Source organism: Raphanus sativus, chromosome 9 (assembly GCF_000801105.2).
Source record: "Raphanus sativus cultivar WK10039 chromosome 9, ASM80110v3, whole genome shotgun sequence".
Lineage (NCBI taxonomy): Eukaryota > Viridiplantae > Streptophyta > Magnoliopsida > Brassicales > Brassicaceae > Raphanus > Raphanus sativus.
In genome coordinates, this window is record NC_079519.1 from 1,962,885 (window position 1) to 1,978,622 (window position 15,738).

At 35.8% G+C, this 15,738-nt stretch overlaps 5 protein-coding genes across 6 annotated transcripts; 4 read left to right on the plus strand and 1 right to left on the minus strand.

Annotated features, from left to right (window-relative positions):
• Positions 1–3,384: 3,384 nt before the first annotated feature.
• Positions 3,385–4,744, plus strand: LOC108824368 (ACD11 homolog protein). The gene is made up of 3 exons (XM_018597779.2): positions 3,385–3,823; positions 3,918–4,239; positions 4,339–4,744. Exons 1-3 carry the CDS (start codon positions 3,578–3,580, stop codon positions 4,443–4,445), a joined length of 675 nt encoding a protein of 224 aa, XP_018453281.2. The 5' UTR covers positions 3,385–3,577; the 3' UTR covers positions 4,446–4,744.
• Positions 4,745–6,537: 1,793 nt separating this feature from the next.
• Positions 6,538–10,279, plus strand: LOC108827841 (uncharacterized). 2 transcript variants are annotated; one of them, XM_018601342.2, is made up of 7 exons: positions 6,667–6,805; positions 7,529–7,587; positions 7,706–7,788; positions 7,904–8,026; positions 8,111–8,857; positions 8,942–9,158; positions 9,257–10,279. In XM_018601342.2, the coding sequence occupies exons 3-7, from the start codon at positions 7,711–7,713 to the stop codon at positions 9,886–9,888; spliced, it is 1,797 nt and encodes a 598-aa protein (XP_018456844.2). In that variant the 5' UTR covers positions 6,667–6,805; positions 7,529–7,587; positions 7,706–7,710; the 3' UTR covers positions 9,889–10,279. The 2 variants fall into 2 exon arrangements, with proteins under 2 accessions (XP_018456841.2, XP_018456844.2); XM_018601339.2 differs by lacking the exon at positions 7,529–7,587 and having other exon boundaries at positions 6,538–6,805.
• Positions 10,280–10,977: 698 nt separating this feature from the next.
• On the minus strand, positions 10,978–11,739 carry LOC108824407 (30S ribosomal protein 3-1, chloroplastic). Its single transcript, XM_018597826.2, has 2 exons — positions 11,444–11,739; positions 10,978–11,360 (listed from the first exon to the last, which is right to left on the minus strand). The coding sequence occupies exons 1-2, from the start codon at positions 11,663–11,665 to the stop codon at positions 11,082–11,084; spliced, it is 501 nt and encodes a 166-aa protein (XP_018453328.1). The 5' UTR covers positions 11,666–11,739; the 3' UTR covers positions 10,978–11,081.
• Positions 11,740–12,222: 483 nt separating this feature from the next.
• LOC108826816 (protein PLANT CADMIUM RESISTANCE 11) lies at positions 12,223–12,893 on the plus strand. Its single transcript, XM_018600166.2, has one exon. It carries the CDS (start codon positions 12,257–12,259, stop codon positions 12,746–12,748), a length of 492 nt encoding a protein of 163 aa, XP_018455668.1. The 5' UTR covers positions 12,223–12,256; the 3' UTR covers positions 12,749–12,893.
• A 980-nt stretch (positions 12,894–13,873) lies between these two features.
• LOC108827109 (probable carboxylesterase 6) lies at positions 13,874–15,255 on the plus strand. Its single transcript, XM_018600466.2, has one exon. The coding sequence runs from the start codon at positions 14,055–14,057 to the stop codon at positions 15,048–15,050; it is 996 nt and encodes a 331-aa protein (XP_018455968.2). The 5' UTR covers positions 13,874–14,054; the 3' UTR covers positions 15,051–15,255.
• Positions 15,256–15,738: the final 483 nt, after the last annotated feature.

The window sequence follows — 15,738 nt, forward strand, 5'->3', positions numbered from 1 at the left end:
CCATTTGGGTTATGGGTTGGGTTGACCCATTTGACCCATTTTGACACCCCTATATAGAACTAATATTTATCTGACATGTTATTTATTATTTATTCCATTTTTCTAAAATTTCATATATTTATCAAAGATAATATCATCAAATCAAAATTTTAATTAATTAATACAAAATTACCTAATTCCCAATATTTTCATATCTTTTAATTTAAGTATTATCTATTTTTTGTATTCTAACAATATAGTATAAAATATTATAATTTTTTAAAGAGTTAATTAATTTCGTTTGTAATAATAAATCTAATTAGAACTAAATTGTATTTTATTTAAATTTAAACTTATAAACAAAATATAACATCTAATAATATATTTATATATTCCCAAATTATAAATTATTAATTAAAATATAAATATAATTAAATAAATAAAATTAATTTATTATTTTTAAATTATAAAACTAAATTTAAGTAAGTAAGTATAAACATAGACAACAAAAGCTTGAGTTTTTCAATATTTTTAAATTAAATATAAATAATATATTCAATTAGTACTATTTAATTTTTTATTTACAAATTAATATTTGAAAATTAGATCAGTATGTATTTAACTTTAAAAAATAAAAACTTTGAAATAATATATTATTTGATTAATATGTTAGACTGGGTTATTATCATCTTATAATGATTGCAGTCTTTTAGGTTTTTTGCTCAACATTAAAAAATGTTTAGACAAAAAAATAAGTTAAAAATAAAAACTAAATGATTATAAAATTAACTATTGTTAATCCATTTTACAAATATAAAAATGAAAGATAATAATTTTTGCTAAACTTTTTTAAAAAATGTTTCAGCGTCTAATAAGTTTTTCTTTTATAACACTTAACTTTTTTAATTTGTTAATAGTCAACATAATCCTTATCCTTATGCATGTAGCTTGTTACAAAGGTAGGAATATATAAATGGTAGTAAAAGGAAAGGTTATGCGGAAGTTTTATTTTTGCAAGCATGTCTGCAACTTGATTCCAGGTTCTTCTTATCCATTTGAACTGGATGCCTTCAAACTTTGATTTCCACCACATTGCTTCTCGAGTCCAATTATATCCGTCAAAAGTACAACGTGATATTTTTTAAGATGTCAATGACATTCTTACAATCACTCTCGATTATAATCTTTGTATATTGTTTGTTCCAGCAATCTTGCATTGCCATAATAACTACTTGAAATTCACTTTCAAACGTATTTTTGACTTTCATTCCTATGCTTTATAGAATCCACTAGAATTCCGAATGATCCATCCCACTTGGGGAGATTCGATTGTGTTCTTAAAAAAAGCCATCAACAATACACTTATACCATCCTTCCTCTTCCTCTTCCTCTGGTCTTTTCCATATATCTATGTGTTGCCTTGTGTTGTTTTTGCATCTCTGCTCTGATGGAGCCTCCATCTGAGTTATATTTTCATCCCATTTCTTTGCATCATCTCGACTCTGATGTAGTACTTTAGTCCATGGAATTTGTTTTTGCTGAAAAACTAGAGTACTTTTTCGTATGCGTCAAAGGATCCAAATAGGAAAATTTTGTAAGTGTCTAGGGAATTAGATATGCCACAACATGCTTTAATCTTTTCATCTATTGTTGTTGTAGAACTATATATAATAGTATTTGTGATATCACTAGCCCGCCAAATCTTTTTCGCGTAAGAACATTCAAATAATAAATGATACTCTGTTTCTTCTGCTTGATCTTTGGCATTGTGCTTCACCTATTATATGTCGTCGTTGGAAGTTACTCTTTATAGACAAATTCTTCGAGAGTAGTCTCTGTAGAAATTGTTTGATTTTGGGGGAAGAATTCGTCTTCCATATCTGTTGTTTCAATGTATATTTCCATATGTAGGTAGAATAAGCTCGTTGTAAGAAGATGACTACAAAGCCAATAGCCTGATTTAACTGAGTACTAGATTAGGACCCGCCCTAAAGGGCGGAACATGATTTGTAATATTTTAGTTATAGTATATGTTATATATAATATAATATTAGAAATATTTTTGTGCAATATTTATATATATTTGACATATACATAATATTTTATTAAATATATATAATCGGATGGTGTTAAAATTTGTTTTGTACATGTTGTTAGTTTGTATTTAATCTAGTTTCATTTTAATATAATAGTTTGCTTTACAATACTTTTTAACTTATATTTTTAAAATTTAAAATATTTGATTTTGTTAATACAATATTACCCGCGCTTTCTATACACAGTTTTTTAGAATGAAATATTTTCATCGTAAAAAACGTATTTAAGCATATGTTGTTCACATTTTGTTCTATGCCAATATTATGTTATTTTGGAAGATCAATTCTTGTTCTTAACAAAATGTGTACAATATGATATGATGCAGGTGAAGATCAATATTAGATGAACGTATGTGATAAAAGTCTTTTGGAAGATAAATTCTTGTGCTTGAGCCAATTTGTATGATATTATATGATACATGTGAAGATCAGTTTAAATGGACGTATGTGATAAGCTTCAATTGATTTAGGAGGGTGTATTGAATATGAAATTTGAAGTGATTTGATTTTTGATGAGTTTTTAGATGATTGCAGGAGAATTAGAGGGTTTGATATGATTTTTGTTAAAACACTCTGAAATCTCATCTAAAACAGTGAGATTTGTATTTTTATTTTTATAACTAAAGAACTCCCCTCAAACACTCTAGAAACACTTAAAGCACTTTAAAATCACTAACTTAATTTTTGTTCAATAACAGTGGATTTCAGAGTGTTTTATAAAATGTCAAGTTCAATAACACTGGATTTTAAAATGTTTTTTAAAATTCATGTTTGAATAACAGTAGATTTGTCATTTTAATACAAATCACTTCAAACTCTTAGTTGAATACACCCCCCTTAAGATTGGTTCAGTTATGTATGATCTAATTATATTAAGAAATAACCAAACATATTTAAAGCCGGTATTGGTTAAGGTCAATTGGATCTGCGCATGTATGGTTTAATTTAAGTTGGTATGTTGCATTAGAAAAGAAGCGTGATATCCTAGTAACAATAATGAAAGAGGCCAAAATTTAAATGACAACTTCTAATAGTAGATAAAAACCAATCCCTAAATTAATAGATTAGATTAGCTATTATACTGTATTAAATATTATAGTGTCACGTCTTATGAGTTTTTTTATTTCAAAAGGTCTCAAGGAAATAATATTTTAGCCGAAATAGCAAAATCAGTAGCTTGAACCGGATTGAAAATGGATATTTGAGTTAATCGGGGCCTATTGGGCCAAAAATAAGACAAATGGGCCTAAAAGGGGAATGAAGTGATAGCGAAAGAAGCAACGTGGAGACAAAGAAACGTGTTGCGAAAAGTCACGTTCCAAAATAACACATCGCAAGTCAACAGTTTTATTCTTCGAGAACACGTCTTAACATTTCCCCCGTAAGTTTCTTTTCTTCTACCGACACATCATGGTCAAGAAGAAGAAGTTTTCAAAGTCTTTGCAACCGTGTCGACGAAGCTATATAACAAAGAAGAGTACACGGAAGATAAAAAAAGTAATATGGAGAAAGACATGATCGAGGACGCTAGATTCAACAGACCTTTGTTGGTTATCACGGAGGCTTTCGAGGATCTGGCAGATTCGCTTAAACCGCGATGGCAGAAACGCTCCGGGATCGGCAACGACGTTGTGTCAAATGATGGGTTAAGGCTCGATGCGTTTAGCAGTGCGTGTACTCACGTCTCTGTTCTCTTCGGCTGCCTTGGCTTCGCCTTCAAGTTCGCTGAGATGGAGTACGTCTCCAAGGTTCGAAGCCCTCAACTCAAATAAATTTATATTGATATTTTGTTACGAATCTTAAGCCTATGAAACTGAAAAAAATGTTTGTTGTAAAAATTAGGTTAGAGATTTGGTGGAAGCGTCAAAAACGTTTGATACGTTACATAACATTCTTGATCTAGATGTAATGAATCAAACGGTTAAGACACAAGGAAGCTATTCGCGAAACCTCCGACGTGTTAGACTAGGTTTAGATTTGATCCGAGCCATCTTCGAACAATTCTTGATGACGAACGAGTATTATTCTTTGAAAGACGCTGCAACAAAAGCTTACACACAAGTGTGTGCACCCTTTCACACGTGGGCCGTTAGAACAGCTGTTTACGCCGGAATGTATACACTTCCGACTAGGGACCAGCTTCTGTTACGACTTAATGAAACAGGTGAGGTTTTGTTTTGGTCGACTTTGATGATGTTTGTTGTTATTTTCTTTTGGAGATTATGATTCTTACTTTGTTGTTTTGATTTACTGGGGGCTGAAGATCAATCTGTGGAAAAGAACATGAGGAGGTATATGGAAGCGTCGAGACCGATCATAGAGTATATTGACAAGCTTTACATTGATAGGAATATTAAACTGGATTGGTAGCAAATTTTGTTACAAAAAGGTTAGTCGCTGGACATCTAAAACTGTAGCTTTGTCTTAAGGTCAATGATTTGTTCTCTCGATGATATTTATTTATTTTTTCATTTAAAAGATTTTGGATGCGACGGCAAAATAGTTAAATAGCAAATGATATAAAATTATTGAGTAACATAGTATTATAATCTTGTTGTTTATGATCTAATGAATGCGCAAATTTGTGCTTGTAGTAATTGTAAGGTTTTGGTGATCAAGGTGTTTGTCTTCATCACTTCATATGCAAATACAAAAATCTTAATCATGGATTTTACCTATCATTAAACTAGTTTTGTCAGACAAACATAAGACTATTCATTGATCGTTATCAGATTATTCATTGATACTGTTTTGGAGAATTATTTGGGTCTTTTTGGTAGCTCCTGGTTCAGGAAATAAAAGGTACCGTGTAACTAGTTTTGTACTGATAGATTGAATCAAAAGCAAGTTAAAACGATATATTGAAGATTCCACGTAACTCTTCTGTGAGATTTAGAATATGGTTCGAATATTCTTTGTTGAATCCGAGCTTTTGAAGTTTCGTGCGCATCAGCCGCCCTCAAATCTTGAAATAGCAAGTTGAAAATTTTAAAATAGCATGTTGAAATTTTAAAAACATATCGAAATGACTAATTCAAATGCATATTTGTAGTACTAACAACAATTTTAAATATACCCCTTGTTTCTTAAATATATTAAAGTCTTATGTTGACACTCTGATTACAGATATAGCTAGTTCGACTTAGAACAAGAAACAAACGTATAAAATTTGATAATGTACCCTCTAACGAACTCGACGATGTAAATTAGGGCGTATAAAAACCATAGAAAAAAGAGTGACAGAAGATTAGAAGTTAAACACAAACAACCGTATCCACATAAAATTTACCTGGAGTAACAATGTCTTTAATCAGTGTTCCACAAGAGATAATTTACTATAACTTTAAAATAAAGATTAAAACACTCTTTCTTTCTAAAACTTACAATTAAACTTACTTACAGAAGAAGAGAGAGCACAAACTTTTCATATAAAACCATCTGGATATAAAATGACTCCACTAACATTAATTTAGTTAGATTAGGGTATCTCACATATTACATAAACCTATTATAAATACTTTTAACTTCCAGAAAACTGTGAAAAGTAATTTTAATATAACTTTCATTTTAAGCTATTTTATTTTGTTTGATTTCTATCATCAAATCTCCCCATAAAATTCTTAATGAAATCCCAACAACATCTTATCATATGATAAAATTAATATCTGCTAAGAATCTAAATTTGAAGAAATATGAATGTATATAAAAAATTGTGATCAAAATGCTGGAAAACAGTATACGATATAAAATATAAACCATATTAATAATATTTTTAAATATTAATTTATTATTTTATTATAAAAATAATAAGATTATTACATCAATAATTCTGTCATAGATAATTACAAGAATTCATATGATAGTTTTACTTATAAATTTTTGTAATTGATCTATATAACAAATGTTAATAAATCTAAGTGATTCTGAATCCTTAAAAGATTAAAGACTGAAGATCTATGTGATTTCATTTCTGCATCTAAATTCCATTACGATCCAAAATCAAAATAAATTAAATCAGATACTGAAATATCTTCAGATTCAGAAGAAGAAGAATCCACAAGACGTGACAGACAGCTGTCGAAAAGCTAGAGCGAGTCATAAAAAATCCGGAAATCACGCGCTTCCTTCCTATATTATTACACACATCAACTTGTCTACTGTCCTTTTCCGTTAATTTAAAAAAAAAAAAAACCTAAACGGGCCTCCTTGTAAGAAAGATAAAAAAGCCTCTCAAGGGCCATTTAGTAATTTCACTAAACAAAAAGGATAACACCGTAATTAAACACCTAACATCTACGTGGAGCCAATCACTACCCTTGATCTTATCCCCAAATCGAAACCCTAGCTTCCTCTGTTTTCTTTTTATATTATTCAAATTCTCTCTTCCTCCTTCCTTCCTCTGTTTTTTTTTCTTCTTTTCTTTTCCTTGAGAGAGGAGACGATTTGTGGGTTTTTATAGCTTATGGCGTGGCCGTCGTCGGAAACGATGCCGTATCGCGGATGGAGCGAGCGGCACGTGAGGAACGCGAAGGGGAAGATCGAGGCTCGTTATTATCTGGAGAGGAGAGACGGAGGAGGTGTAGATCTGGCTGTTGTGGGGAGGTTAAAGAGCTCTTCTTCTTCTTCTAAGCGCATGTCGTTTAGGTACGCCTCGAAAAGGAATCGCTCCGTCTTGAAGAAGCTTGGCTCCGTTGAAGACGTCAAGGATTGGCTCGATTCCATTGTTTCGGGTAAATTTTTCTTCTTCTCAATCTCCGTATCGATTTTCGGTTTCTTCTTCTTCTTCTTCTTCTTCTTCTTCTTCTTCTTCTTCTGTTTGGATTTTGAATTGGAGCTCAGATCTGGAATCGTATGAGCTCAAAAAGGGGGTTTTATGATTGCGAATCCTGAAATTTTTAATTTTTTTCATCTCTATGAAGAGAGTTTGATGCGAATTTGCAACCCTTTTTGTTTCTTTTCGATTGGGTGTGAGATAGAAGAGAGATAGCATGAAGGTCTCAAGGCGTGGCTGAATCTAAAAAGGCCAGCTCTTTTGCAAGCTTTTGTGCGCCTTTTGATTTAGGGTTTGCTGATTGATAGAGAGAGTTTCTGGTGAATCATTTGTATCTTAGATCTCAAGCCCTGTAGAGATTGGCGGCGTAGAATAAAGGAGGAGGAAGATAGATATGTTTCGAGTACCCTTTGACTTCTGGTAGAGGAGAGAAAGTCCCAACCTTTTGAATTGATTTTTGACGAAAACATTAAAACATGTGAATAATTGACTCTCATCTCAAGCCATGATTGAGTCATGTGGTTTTTGTCTGCTAGGAGTTTTTTTTTTTTAAATCCAGAGGCTTTTGTTTATAGGGTTAATGAGGTACTTATTTGTTTGTTTGCAGGATATGTGTTTAGTGGAAAATATTTGATTCTTGTTGTTAGAGATCTTACATCCTTTTTCGTTGCGCCTTTTGCAGCTAAAATCTATTAATGACTTAAATTTTGCTGCAGACTGATCCGCTCTCCCACCTTTTTGGTACTGAGCATGTCTGCACCAATTGATTTCTCTTCTTCTTTCTTAAGTTTCGTTGTACTGAGATGACATGTGTTGGAATTTTGCTGATTTTTCTTTATTTTTATTCAATTTTTCTTAGGTGAGATGCCTCATGTAGCAGATGTACCGGCTACTACCATGACTGAACAAGCTGCTGGAGGATTCAATATTAGCACTTTTATGGTACTGCTTTCACTCAACTTTTAGGATTTTCTTTTGTTTCTTCACGTATCAGAGTTGTTTCTTGTTAGCAAAGTGTTGATCTTTTCTCTTATTTTTATTTTTGTTTCTCTTTCAGAGTGGTAAATATCAGAAGCCTAATCATCCGACCATTGATTTCTCCTGGATGGGTTCTTCTTGGACTTGCAGGAAACGGCGTAGGCATTATCCTTCTTTTTCCCGGAATGGTGTCAGTGTCTCGGTGAGTTTTGTATTTAATTTTCTGTTGCTTTTTCCTTGCGCTAAAACACTGACCTTTTCTTTTTTTGCCATGACCTCTTTGCAGGTAAATGATTTTGTCTATGTTTTAGCGGAGCAAAACAAGAGACTCGTCGCGTACTTGGAAGACCTTTATGAGGATTCCAAAGGCAACAAGATGGTCGTGGTACGATGGTTTCACAAAACTGATGAAGTTGGTGTTGATTTGTCTGATGAAACTGATGACAGAGAGATTTTCTTTTCTCTTTGTCTTCAAGATATCAAAATCGAGTGCATTGATGGATTGGCTACTGTCCTTAGTCCTCAGCATCATGAGAAATTTCTCAAGTTGCCAATGTCTGTTCAGCTACTACCTTTCTTCTGCCAGAAAATATATGGAGATAATGGTATAGAGCCTTATGACATCACGCAGTTACAGGGTTACTGGAAGCAAGAAATGCTTAGATACTTGAATTTTTCCAGTTCTAAGTCTGGTGAAGGTGTTCAGGCACTTGTCGCCGACCCAGGAGCAGGAGCTTCTCTGGGTGGTTGTGTTGGAATTAGATCGAAACGGCGGCGTTCTGCAGATGGCACCGCAGATGACTGCAAGGCTAGCCCGAATTCTCTTGACGTGGGTGCTTCAGACGCTCCCATGTGCAAGGAAGAAAAAAATGGTTATTACCTGAAAAAGGGTTCTCTGGTTGAAGTTCTATCTCAAGATAGTGGCATCAGAGGTTGCTGGTTGAGGGCATTGATAGTAAAGAAACACAAGGATAAGGTTAAGGTCCAGTACCAAGACATTAAGGATGCAGATGATGAATCTAAAAAGCTAGAGGTACATATTTTCGGGAAACCACCCTTTGGTTGTGTTGTCTACTTTCTTCCACTGTGTTTAACATGTCTCACTTCTTTGTTGCAGGAGTGGGTTTTGGCTTCTCGGGTTGCTGATAGTGATCATCTTGGTCTTAGAACCACAGGACGGAAGATAGTACGCCCAATTCTGAAGCCCAGCAACGAAACTAATGTAGGGGTTGTCGGTGTTGGTATGCCTGTGGATGTGTGGTGGTGTGATGGATGGTGGGAAGGAATCGTGGTGGAGAAAGTTTCAGAAGAGAAATTTGAAGTTTACCTGCCAGGTGAGTTTAAGACTTTGCATATGAACTGGAAGTATGATAGTATTAGTATATCTTTTTGCGAGACTAACTGTTGTTTTTTGTTGGTTGTTTTCTCTCAGGTGAAAAGAAAATGTCTTCCTTTCATCGTAGTGATCTTAGACAGTCAATGGAGTGGTCGGCAGATGAGTGGGTACACATAAAATCAAGATCTGATCTCGTGAGTTGTGTCCTATCGTTGATGAAGGAGAAAGAGGTCGAGGTAAAACATGATGAGAAGAAGCCAGCTGAAGTTGGTGATGGTGTGATGTCACCAAAGGGTGAAGCTAAACCCACCACCAGCTCTCTTCCGGTAGCTACTACATCCCATAAGCCATCTTCTACCAAGAAACCAGTTCCAGATCTTCTAAAAGACGTCTTAGTCTCTGAATTAAACTGGGAGCCATCGAAGAAGAGGAGAAGAACTGCCAGTTACTGTAAACACAAGCCTAGCGCGACTGAAGGTTTGTCATGTGAAAGATCCTTGGATTGTAAGAAGTGCAGCTCCATGGGAGATTCTCTGTTTAGCTCATCCGTTGTTGTTGGCCGGAGGAAGCGTAACCGAATTGTCAGCTGCTGTCCGCACAAGCCTAGTTTGACTGATGGTTTCTCGTGTGAAAAGCCCTTGGACTGTGAGAACGGCAAGTTCATGGGAGACTCTGTGTTTGGCTCCTCGGTTGGGCAGCCTATGACTGGCCTAGTAATGTCAAGATGATGAGCCAGCTTTGGGGATTTGGAGTGTGTGTCGTCTTGTGAGGTACATATGGGGCATTTGCTTAATGCGGTGTTGGGGTTTTAGATTATAAATTGTGACTCGCAAGATTTTCTTTGGGATCCAAATTCGTTTGTGTATGTGTAACAAGTAGGCTTTAGAGCTTTGGCTGCAAGTTTTGGGTGCAATAGAAGAGGTAGGTAATTATAGCATTACCTAGCTAGGTGTTTTAGACACTAAACAGTTTTTTTTTTCTTTTCAGAATTAATCTTTATATTTGTCGTTCTTTTAGCATTAGAGAATCAATTTGTTTTCTTTCTGGTGTGGTGGGGTTTTTTTCTTTTCATGTAAACTATGTATTATTAAATAAAACTAATCTCTTTTAACTTGAGTTTACCTTCAGTGTTCATACAATATATATATATACATACCTGTTGAATTGTATGTCCTTGTCCATGTCCCTCATAAGGGCTTTGATTTGTGGGAGCATCCAAACGGGACCAACAAATGAAATGGATCCTCTTTGGTTTCAAGTTTAGCTGCTAACACTAACTGTAAGAGCACTTGTAGCAAACACTAACTCTGATGAATGAAGGCAAAAGAGTGAGTGAAGCATCTTTTTTCAAACTGTATGCAGATGAAACTATGGTAAGTAATGTGTCTGTAAACTCCATAGAGTGAAGGCAAACAAAAGGTGGGGCTTCTTCTGTCATCCATTTAAGTAGATTTGCTAGCTCATCCTATTTCCGGATAGTGACACTCGTCTTTTCACACTCCTAAGTCTTTGGTTCGGTGGTATTTGTAGGATTCTTGATTCCTGTTTTATTTATCTTCTTTATTCAACGAGACACAGTAATGGCTTCTCTGTCTGACATCGTCAAGCAAGAGCTTGGAGCATCACCAAGAAGCAAGCTTTTCAATAACAAGTGAAAGCAGTCTAGCTTCTGTTTGCATCGGTATCCATGCCTCTTGTTCGTAGTTACTCCTTGAACACTTTCTTCATCTTCTAAACATTCAATCAACTCGTGGGTGTTGTTTAGATATGATGGGAGGTTTTTGTTTAGATATGATGGGAGGTATTGTTTAGATATATGATTGTAACAAATAAGTCTGAATAGCAAAATATCAATAAAGACAATGGAGGAAAAATGAGTTGAGTTCTTGAATTGCAAAATCAAATAAAAAAAGAGGAGAGATTATTGGGAAGTTAAGTTGCCGCCACTTTGTTGCCAGAGATTGATGATGTCAGTAGCTTGATTAAGGAGAATAATCATCTTCTTCTGAGAGATCCATGGCTTAGCTTCAAGAGTAGTCTTGAGCTCTTCCCAAGCATCTTTTCTTGGCCAGAAGAAGTAAGGACTCAGTGGGATTGTGCCATGTCCAGGAACATGCTGGTCCAATCCTAATCCTATGTTCTTCTCCATCCACACAAACTTGAGAACCACTCTTGCCTTCTCATCTTGTTGATTCTTCACCTAAAATACACAACAACAACAACAAACGGCTGCTACGTGGGCTTTGTCCGAAACAGAACACAGAAGAAGAATGTGTATGTTACCTGTTTTGGCTGTGGAGTGTCGGAAGTATCAATGCCGGTGACTGGTTCAGATGTGAGGGTCTCTGGAGCTGCAAGAGCCACCACGGTTTTCCGGTTTAGAGAGATGGGTTTGGTGGACTGGTTAAGGAACGAGGGAGAAGCTTTGATGGAGAGTTTTGGATGTTGAGAGATGAAAGAAGAGCAGAGGGAAGCAGATGAGTGGAGTGCCATTGATGACATCATTTTCTTTTTTTCTTGTTTCTTGAGAGAGCAATGGAGATTTTATGTCAAATGGATAAGAAAGAAGAAGATATGGTTCCATTTTTGGGTGGAGCTCCAAAGCAGTTGACCACCACTGATTTGAAATTATATGGGCTTTGTTGACTTGGCCCGTTAAATTGTTGCAGAATTCACAAATATCCGTTAAAAGCCCATGAAGATACAAAACAATGAAATCATATTGGGATGAACAACTGGGTTTCTTGATGGGCTTGATACGTTGTTGTGGACCGACACATTGTCTTCTTCGGCCCAATTTCGGTTTTCTTGCAAAAGTCTCTTTACTCTATTTGAAAATTCTGGCCCAGCAAGCCTAATATGTGACCCAATAACCCGTATACCCACTTAAAGATCCGAAAGTCACCAGTTCAAAAATAACAAGATGTTACTCACGGTTAATCCATAGAAAGGTGTCATATAACGTAGCGTCCCTACGTGCCATCATATCATAAAAAGGTGTCACGACGTTACACAATTAGTATATATATATATAAAAGAAGACAAAAACAATCATTAGAATATAAACTTTGATTTCTTCAACAAGTCACGCAAACAATGAATCCTTCGTCCAATGTCACACAAGGCCCTAGCCATGGTAAACCCAAGGGTTGGTCGACTGATCTTTGCGAATGTTGGATGGACATAAACTCATGTTGCTTGACATGTTGGTGTCCGTGTGTTGCCTTTGGACGCATCGCCGAGATTGTTGACAGAGGAGGATCATCTTGTGGTGTGAGCGGAGCGATGTACATGATCATATTCATGCTTACTGGATACGCAGGGAGCAGTCTCTACTCTTGCTTTTACCGAACCAAACTTAGAGGCCAGTACAATCTCAAGGAGAGACCTTGTTGTGATTGTTGCGTCCACTTCTGCTGCGAGCCGTGCGCTCTCTGTCAAGAGTATAGGCAACTTGAACACAAACGCGCCTTCGATTTGTCTATTGGGTGGCATGGGAACATGGAACGACAGGCACGGATGGCTATGTCTGCTTCTGCGTCTGCGGTTCCTCCACCACATCAAGTGCCCATGTCTAGGTTGAATTAGATTGGTTCTTTAATTTCTGTAATAACTATTAGTTGTTTGGATCATGTGACTTAAATTTGTATTAACTCTTTAAGTGTCATTCATTACTTCTTCTATTAAAACTTGTGAAAGTATATGGGGGCAGATGAAAGTATAGATTGTAGTTGTGTTGTGAGACCTTTATACGTGCCAAGAAAATTCTCAAATATGAAAATGGGATTTGTCCCACTTTTGTCAACCATATCTTTATATTAATAAATACATTGCTCTCTCCTGCTTGCCCATACTTTGACAGTTTTACTGGCTAAAGTTCACCAATTAACTTTCACGACCCATACTTAAATCAACTTTCTGTATTTAATTTTAAAAAATAACATTTGAGTTTCTCCAGCATACATGCCATTGGCTGTTTCGGTTTTTAAAACCAAACTTTGCTTACTGATGCAGTAAGAAAAATATATCATCAAATATCTGATTAAAAGGCCACTAATTTTCAACGTAAAGATTTAACCGCCAATATTGTTAATGATGAAAGATAACCGTACAAACAGTGACTAATCCTTTAATAATATATAGCACACAACATGCCAAAATGCAAATATTCGACAAAAAATGGTGAAATGTTCATGAACAAGGAAAATAACAGTGGGAACCGTATTATTTTTTTGGTGTGAAAACGGTATCATTTTGGTAAGCGCATTTTGACAAAACCATTCAACCAATTCTATACTTTTCTGACTCCTTGCCGTGGAGAAATGGAAGACTATAAGCACTTTTTTTTGCCGTGCCACATATTCATCTTTGCAAATATTATCATACAAAACTTTACCATGACTTGTTGGATTGTGGAATTTTAAGAGAAATTAATAAATCATATCACTATAGTGCATAGATAATTTATTTGTAAATATGTGCCACTAATTATCATGGAACAGAGATATTTTATTTGTGTATATGTGCTACTCATTCTCATGGAAGATCAATCAATACTTCTAATCGTCAAATTTTCCTATTTTTGTTCTTGACAGTCAAATTGTTATATTGAAGAAAACGACGGGATATGTCCGGTCCTAGACATTTACTTCAGTATCTACACAGAAAAGTCACATTTTATAATAAAGATGATACTAAGTATAGTAGCCCACAAAGTCTAGTTCTGTCCAGTTATTCATAGTATTTTGAAAGTGGAAATATTTTCAAACTTACATTTCATATCCTCCTCCTATATAAGAGATCTATCAAATACATCATCAATCCCCAAACTCTCTATTTAAAGCTTTTTTTTACAACTATCAAGAGCTGCAAACCACACTTGAAAAAAAGATAAATGGAAGCAACCACAATGACCCATGTGCCGACCAATAACACCAGCATTCATGGACCGGTAGTAGAAGAAGTGAAGGGCCTTATCAGAGTCTACAAAGACGGACACGTGGAACGATCTCAGTTCGTGCCGTGTGTGGACCCCTCACTACCCCTCGAGCTTGGTGTGACTTGCTCTGATGTTCACATAGACAAGTCGACAAACGTATGGGCACGTCTCTATGTCCCAAAAACAGTGAACAAGTCCTCGTCGGTCTCTAGGCTCCCTTTGATTGTGTACTTCCACGGTGGAGGTTTCTGCGCCGGCTCGGCTTCTTGGTCGTGTTACCACCAGTACTTGGCCCGGTTGTCCGCAAAATCACGGTGTCTGGTCATGCATGTAAACTACCGTTTAGCCCCTGAAGATCTTCTCCCCGCCGCATACGAAGACGGAGTCAATGCCATTCTTTGGCTCAAGAAAACAAGAAACGATAACTTGTGGTCCAAGCTATGTGACTTCGGCAGCATATTCTTAGCCGGAGACAGCGCCGGAGGCAACATCGCTAACCATGTCGCCGCGAGATTAGCAGCAGACGCCGACGAGGCTCTTATAAAGCCACTGAGGATAGAAGGAACGATCTTGATCCAGCCTTTCTTCGGCGGGGAGGACCGTACCGAGAGCGAGAGGCGCGTGGAGAACAACACGGAGAGCTCAGTACTGACGCTTGCGTCTTCGGACACGTGGTGGAGGCTGGCTTTGCCACGTGACGCGAGCAGAGAGCATCCGTATTGTAAACCGGTGACGATCAAGAAGACAAGGACGCTGGTGTGCGTGGCGGAGATGGATGTGCTGATGGATAGGGCGATGGAGATGTGCGATAGTGGTGATGAAAAAATGATCAAGCGCGTGGTGTACGAAGGCGTTGGCCATGCGTTTCAGATTCTTGATGAGTCTCCGCTTGCTCAAACGATGGCTCTTCAAATGTTGTGCGACATAGACGCTTTCATCCACCACTCTTAATGATCCTTTTAATTAGTTATGTATTTGTATACACTTTATAAGTTAGCTTGCATCTTAAATACTAAAACTCGATAAAAACCTGCTTAACTGCGTTCTGCAGGATAAAGCTTTATAAAATAAAGTCGATAACAATCTATTATTTATTTGTAACATTGGATTTTAAAATTATACCAAAAATTATAAAGATGAAATAAAAACTAAGATTTTAAATGTCTAGAGCTTTTGAAAAATATTTAGAACACAATTATGTAGTATCGTTAAAAAAATATTATGTAGTATTGTTTAAAAAAATATTTAGAACACAATTATTTAGAGCTTTTGAAAAATATTTTAAATACAGTATTGTTTAGTCTTGGTGTGTTTGTGACTTGTGAGTTAAACTCCACAGATAATGATAGCTTTTTGGGGCAAATATATATAATAATAGCTAAGTTCATTTTATTGCGTGCTTGAGCTTGAGCTTGGCCAAATAGTTATTGTACATATGATGAGTTTTTTTTTTGATGAGTTGAGGAAAGATAATATATTAGTTGAGTTCATGCAAAATTTTTGAGACTATTTTTCAAAAAAAAAAAAATATTGAGACCAGAGCTGGAAGACCATAACTAATAAGCCAACGTCACGGTTGGCTTTGAAGGCAACCTCGCTTTTTTTCTTTCATCTTTTCTATGCTATTTTATTTTTATCA

What these genes read in the sequence shown, in the direction of transcription:
- LOC108827109 (XM_018600466.2), top strand. Translation starts at nt 14,055, where the DNA reads ATGGAAGCAACCACAATGACCCATGTGCCGACCAATAACACCAGCATT.
- LOC108824368 (XM_018597779.2), top strand. Translation starts at nt 3,578, where the DNA reads ATGGAGAAAGACATGATCGAGGACGCTAGATTCAACAGACCTTTGTTG. An exon ending in AGATGGAGTACGTCTCCAAG is followed by an intron (nt 3,824 to 3,917) that starts GTTCGAAGCCCT and finishes TGTAAAAATTAG; the next exon opens with GTTAGAGATTTGGTGGAAGC. An exon ending in GTTACGACTTAATGAAACAG is followed by an intron (nt 4,240 to 4,338) that starts GTGAGGTTTTGT and finishes TGGGGGCTGAAG; the next exon opens with ATCAATCTGTGGAAAAGAAC.
- LOC108827841 (XM_018601339.2), top strand. Translation starts at nt 6,538, where the DNA reads ATGGCGTGGCCGTCGTCGGAAACGATGCCGTATCGCGGATGGAGCGAG. An exon ending in TCAATATTAGCACTTTTATG is followed by an intron (nt 7,789 to 7,903) that starts GTACTGCTTTCA and finishes TTTCTCTTTCAG; the next exon opens with AGTGGTAAATATCAGAAGCC. An exon ending in ATTTGAAGTTTACCTGCCAG is followed by an intron (nt 9,159 to 9,256) that starts GTGAGTTTAAGA and finishes GTTTTCTCTCAG; the next exon opens with GTGAAAAGAAAATGTCTTCC.
- LOC108826816 (XM_018600166.2), top strand. Translation starts at nt 12,257, where the DNA reads ATGAATCCTTCGTCCAATGTCACACAAGGCCCTAGCCATGGTAAACCC.
- LOC108824407 (XM_018597826.2), bottom strand. Translation starts at nt 11,665, where the DNA reads ATGATGTCATCAATGGCACTCCACTCATCTGCTTCCCTCTGCTCTTCT. An exon ending in ACACTCCACAGCCAAAACAG is followed by an intron (nt 11,361 to 11,443) that starts GTAACATACACA and finishes TGTGTATTTTAG; the next exon opens with GTGAAGAATCAACAAGATGA.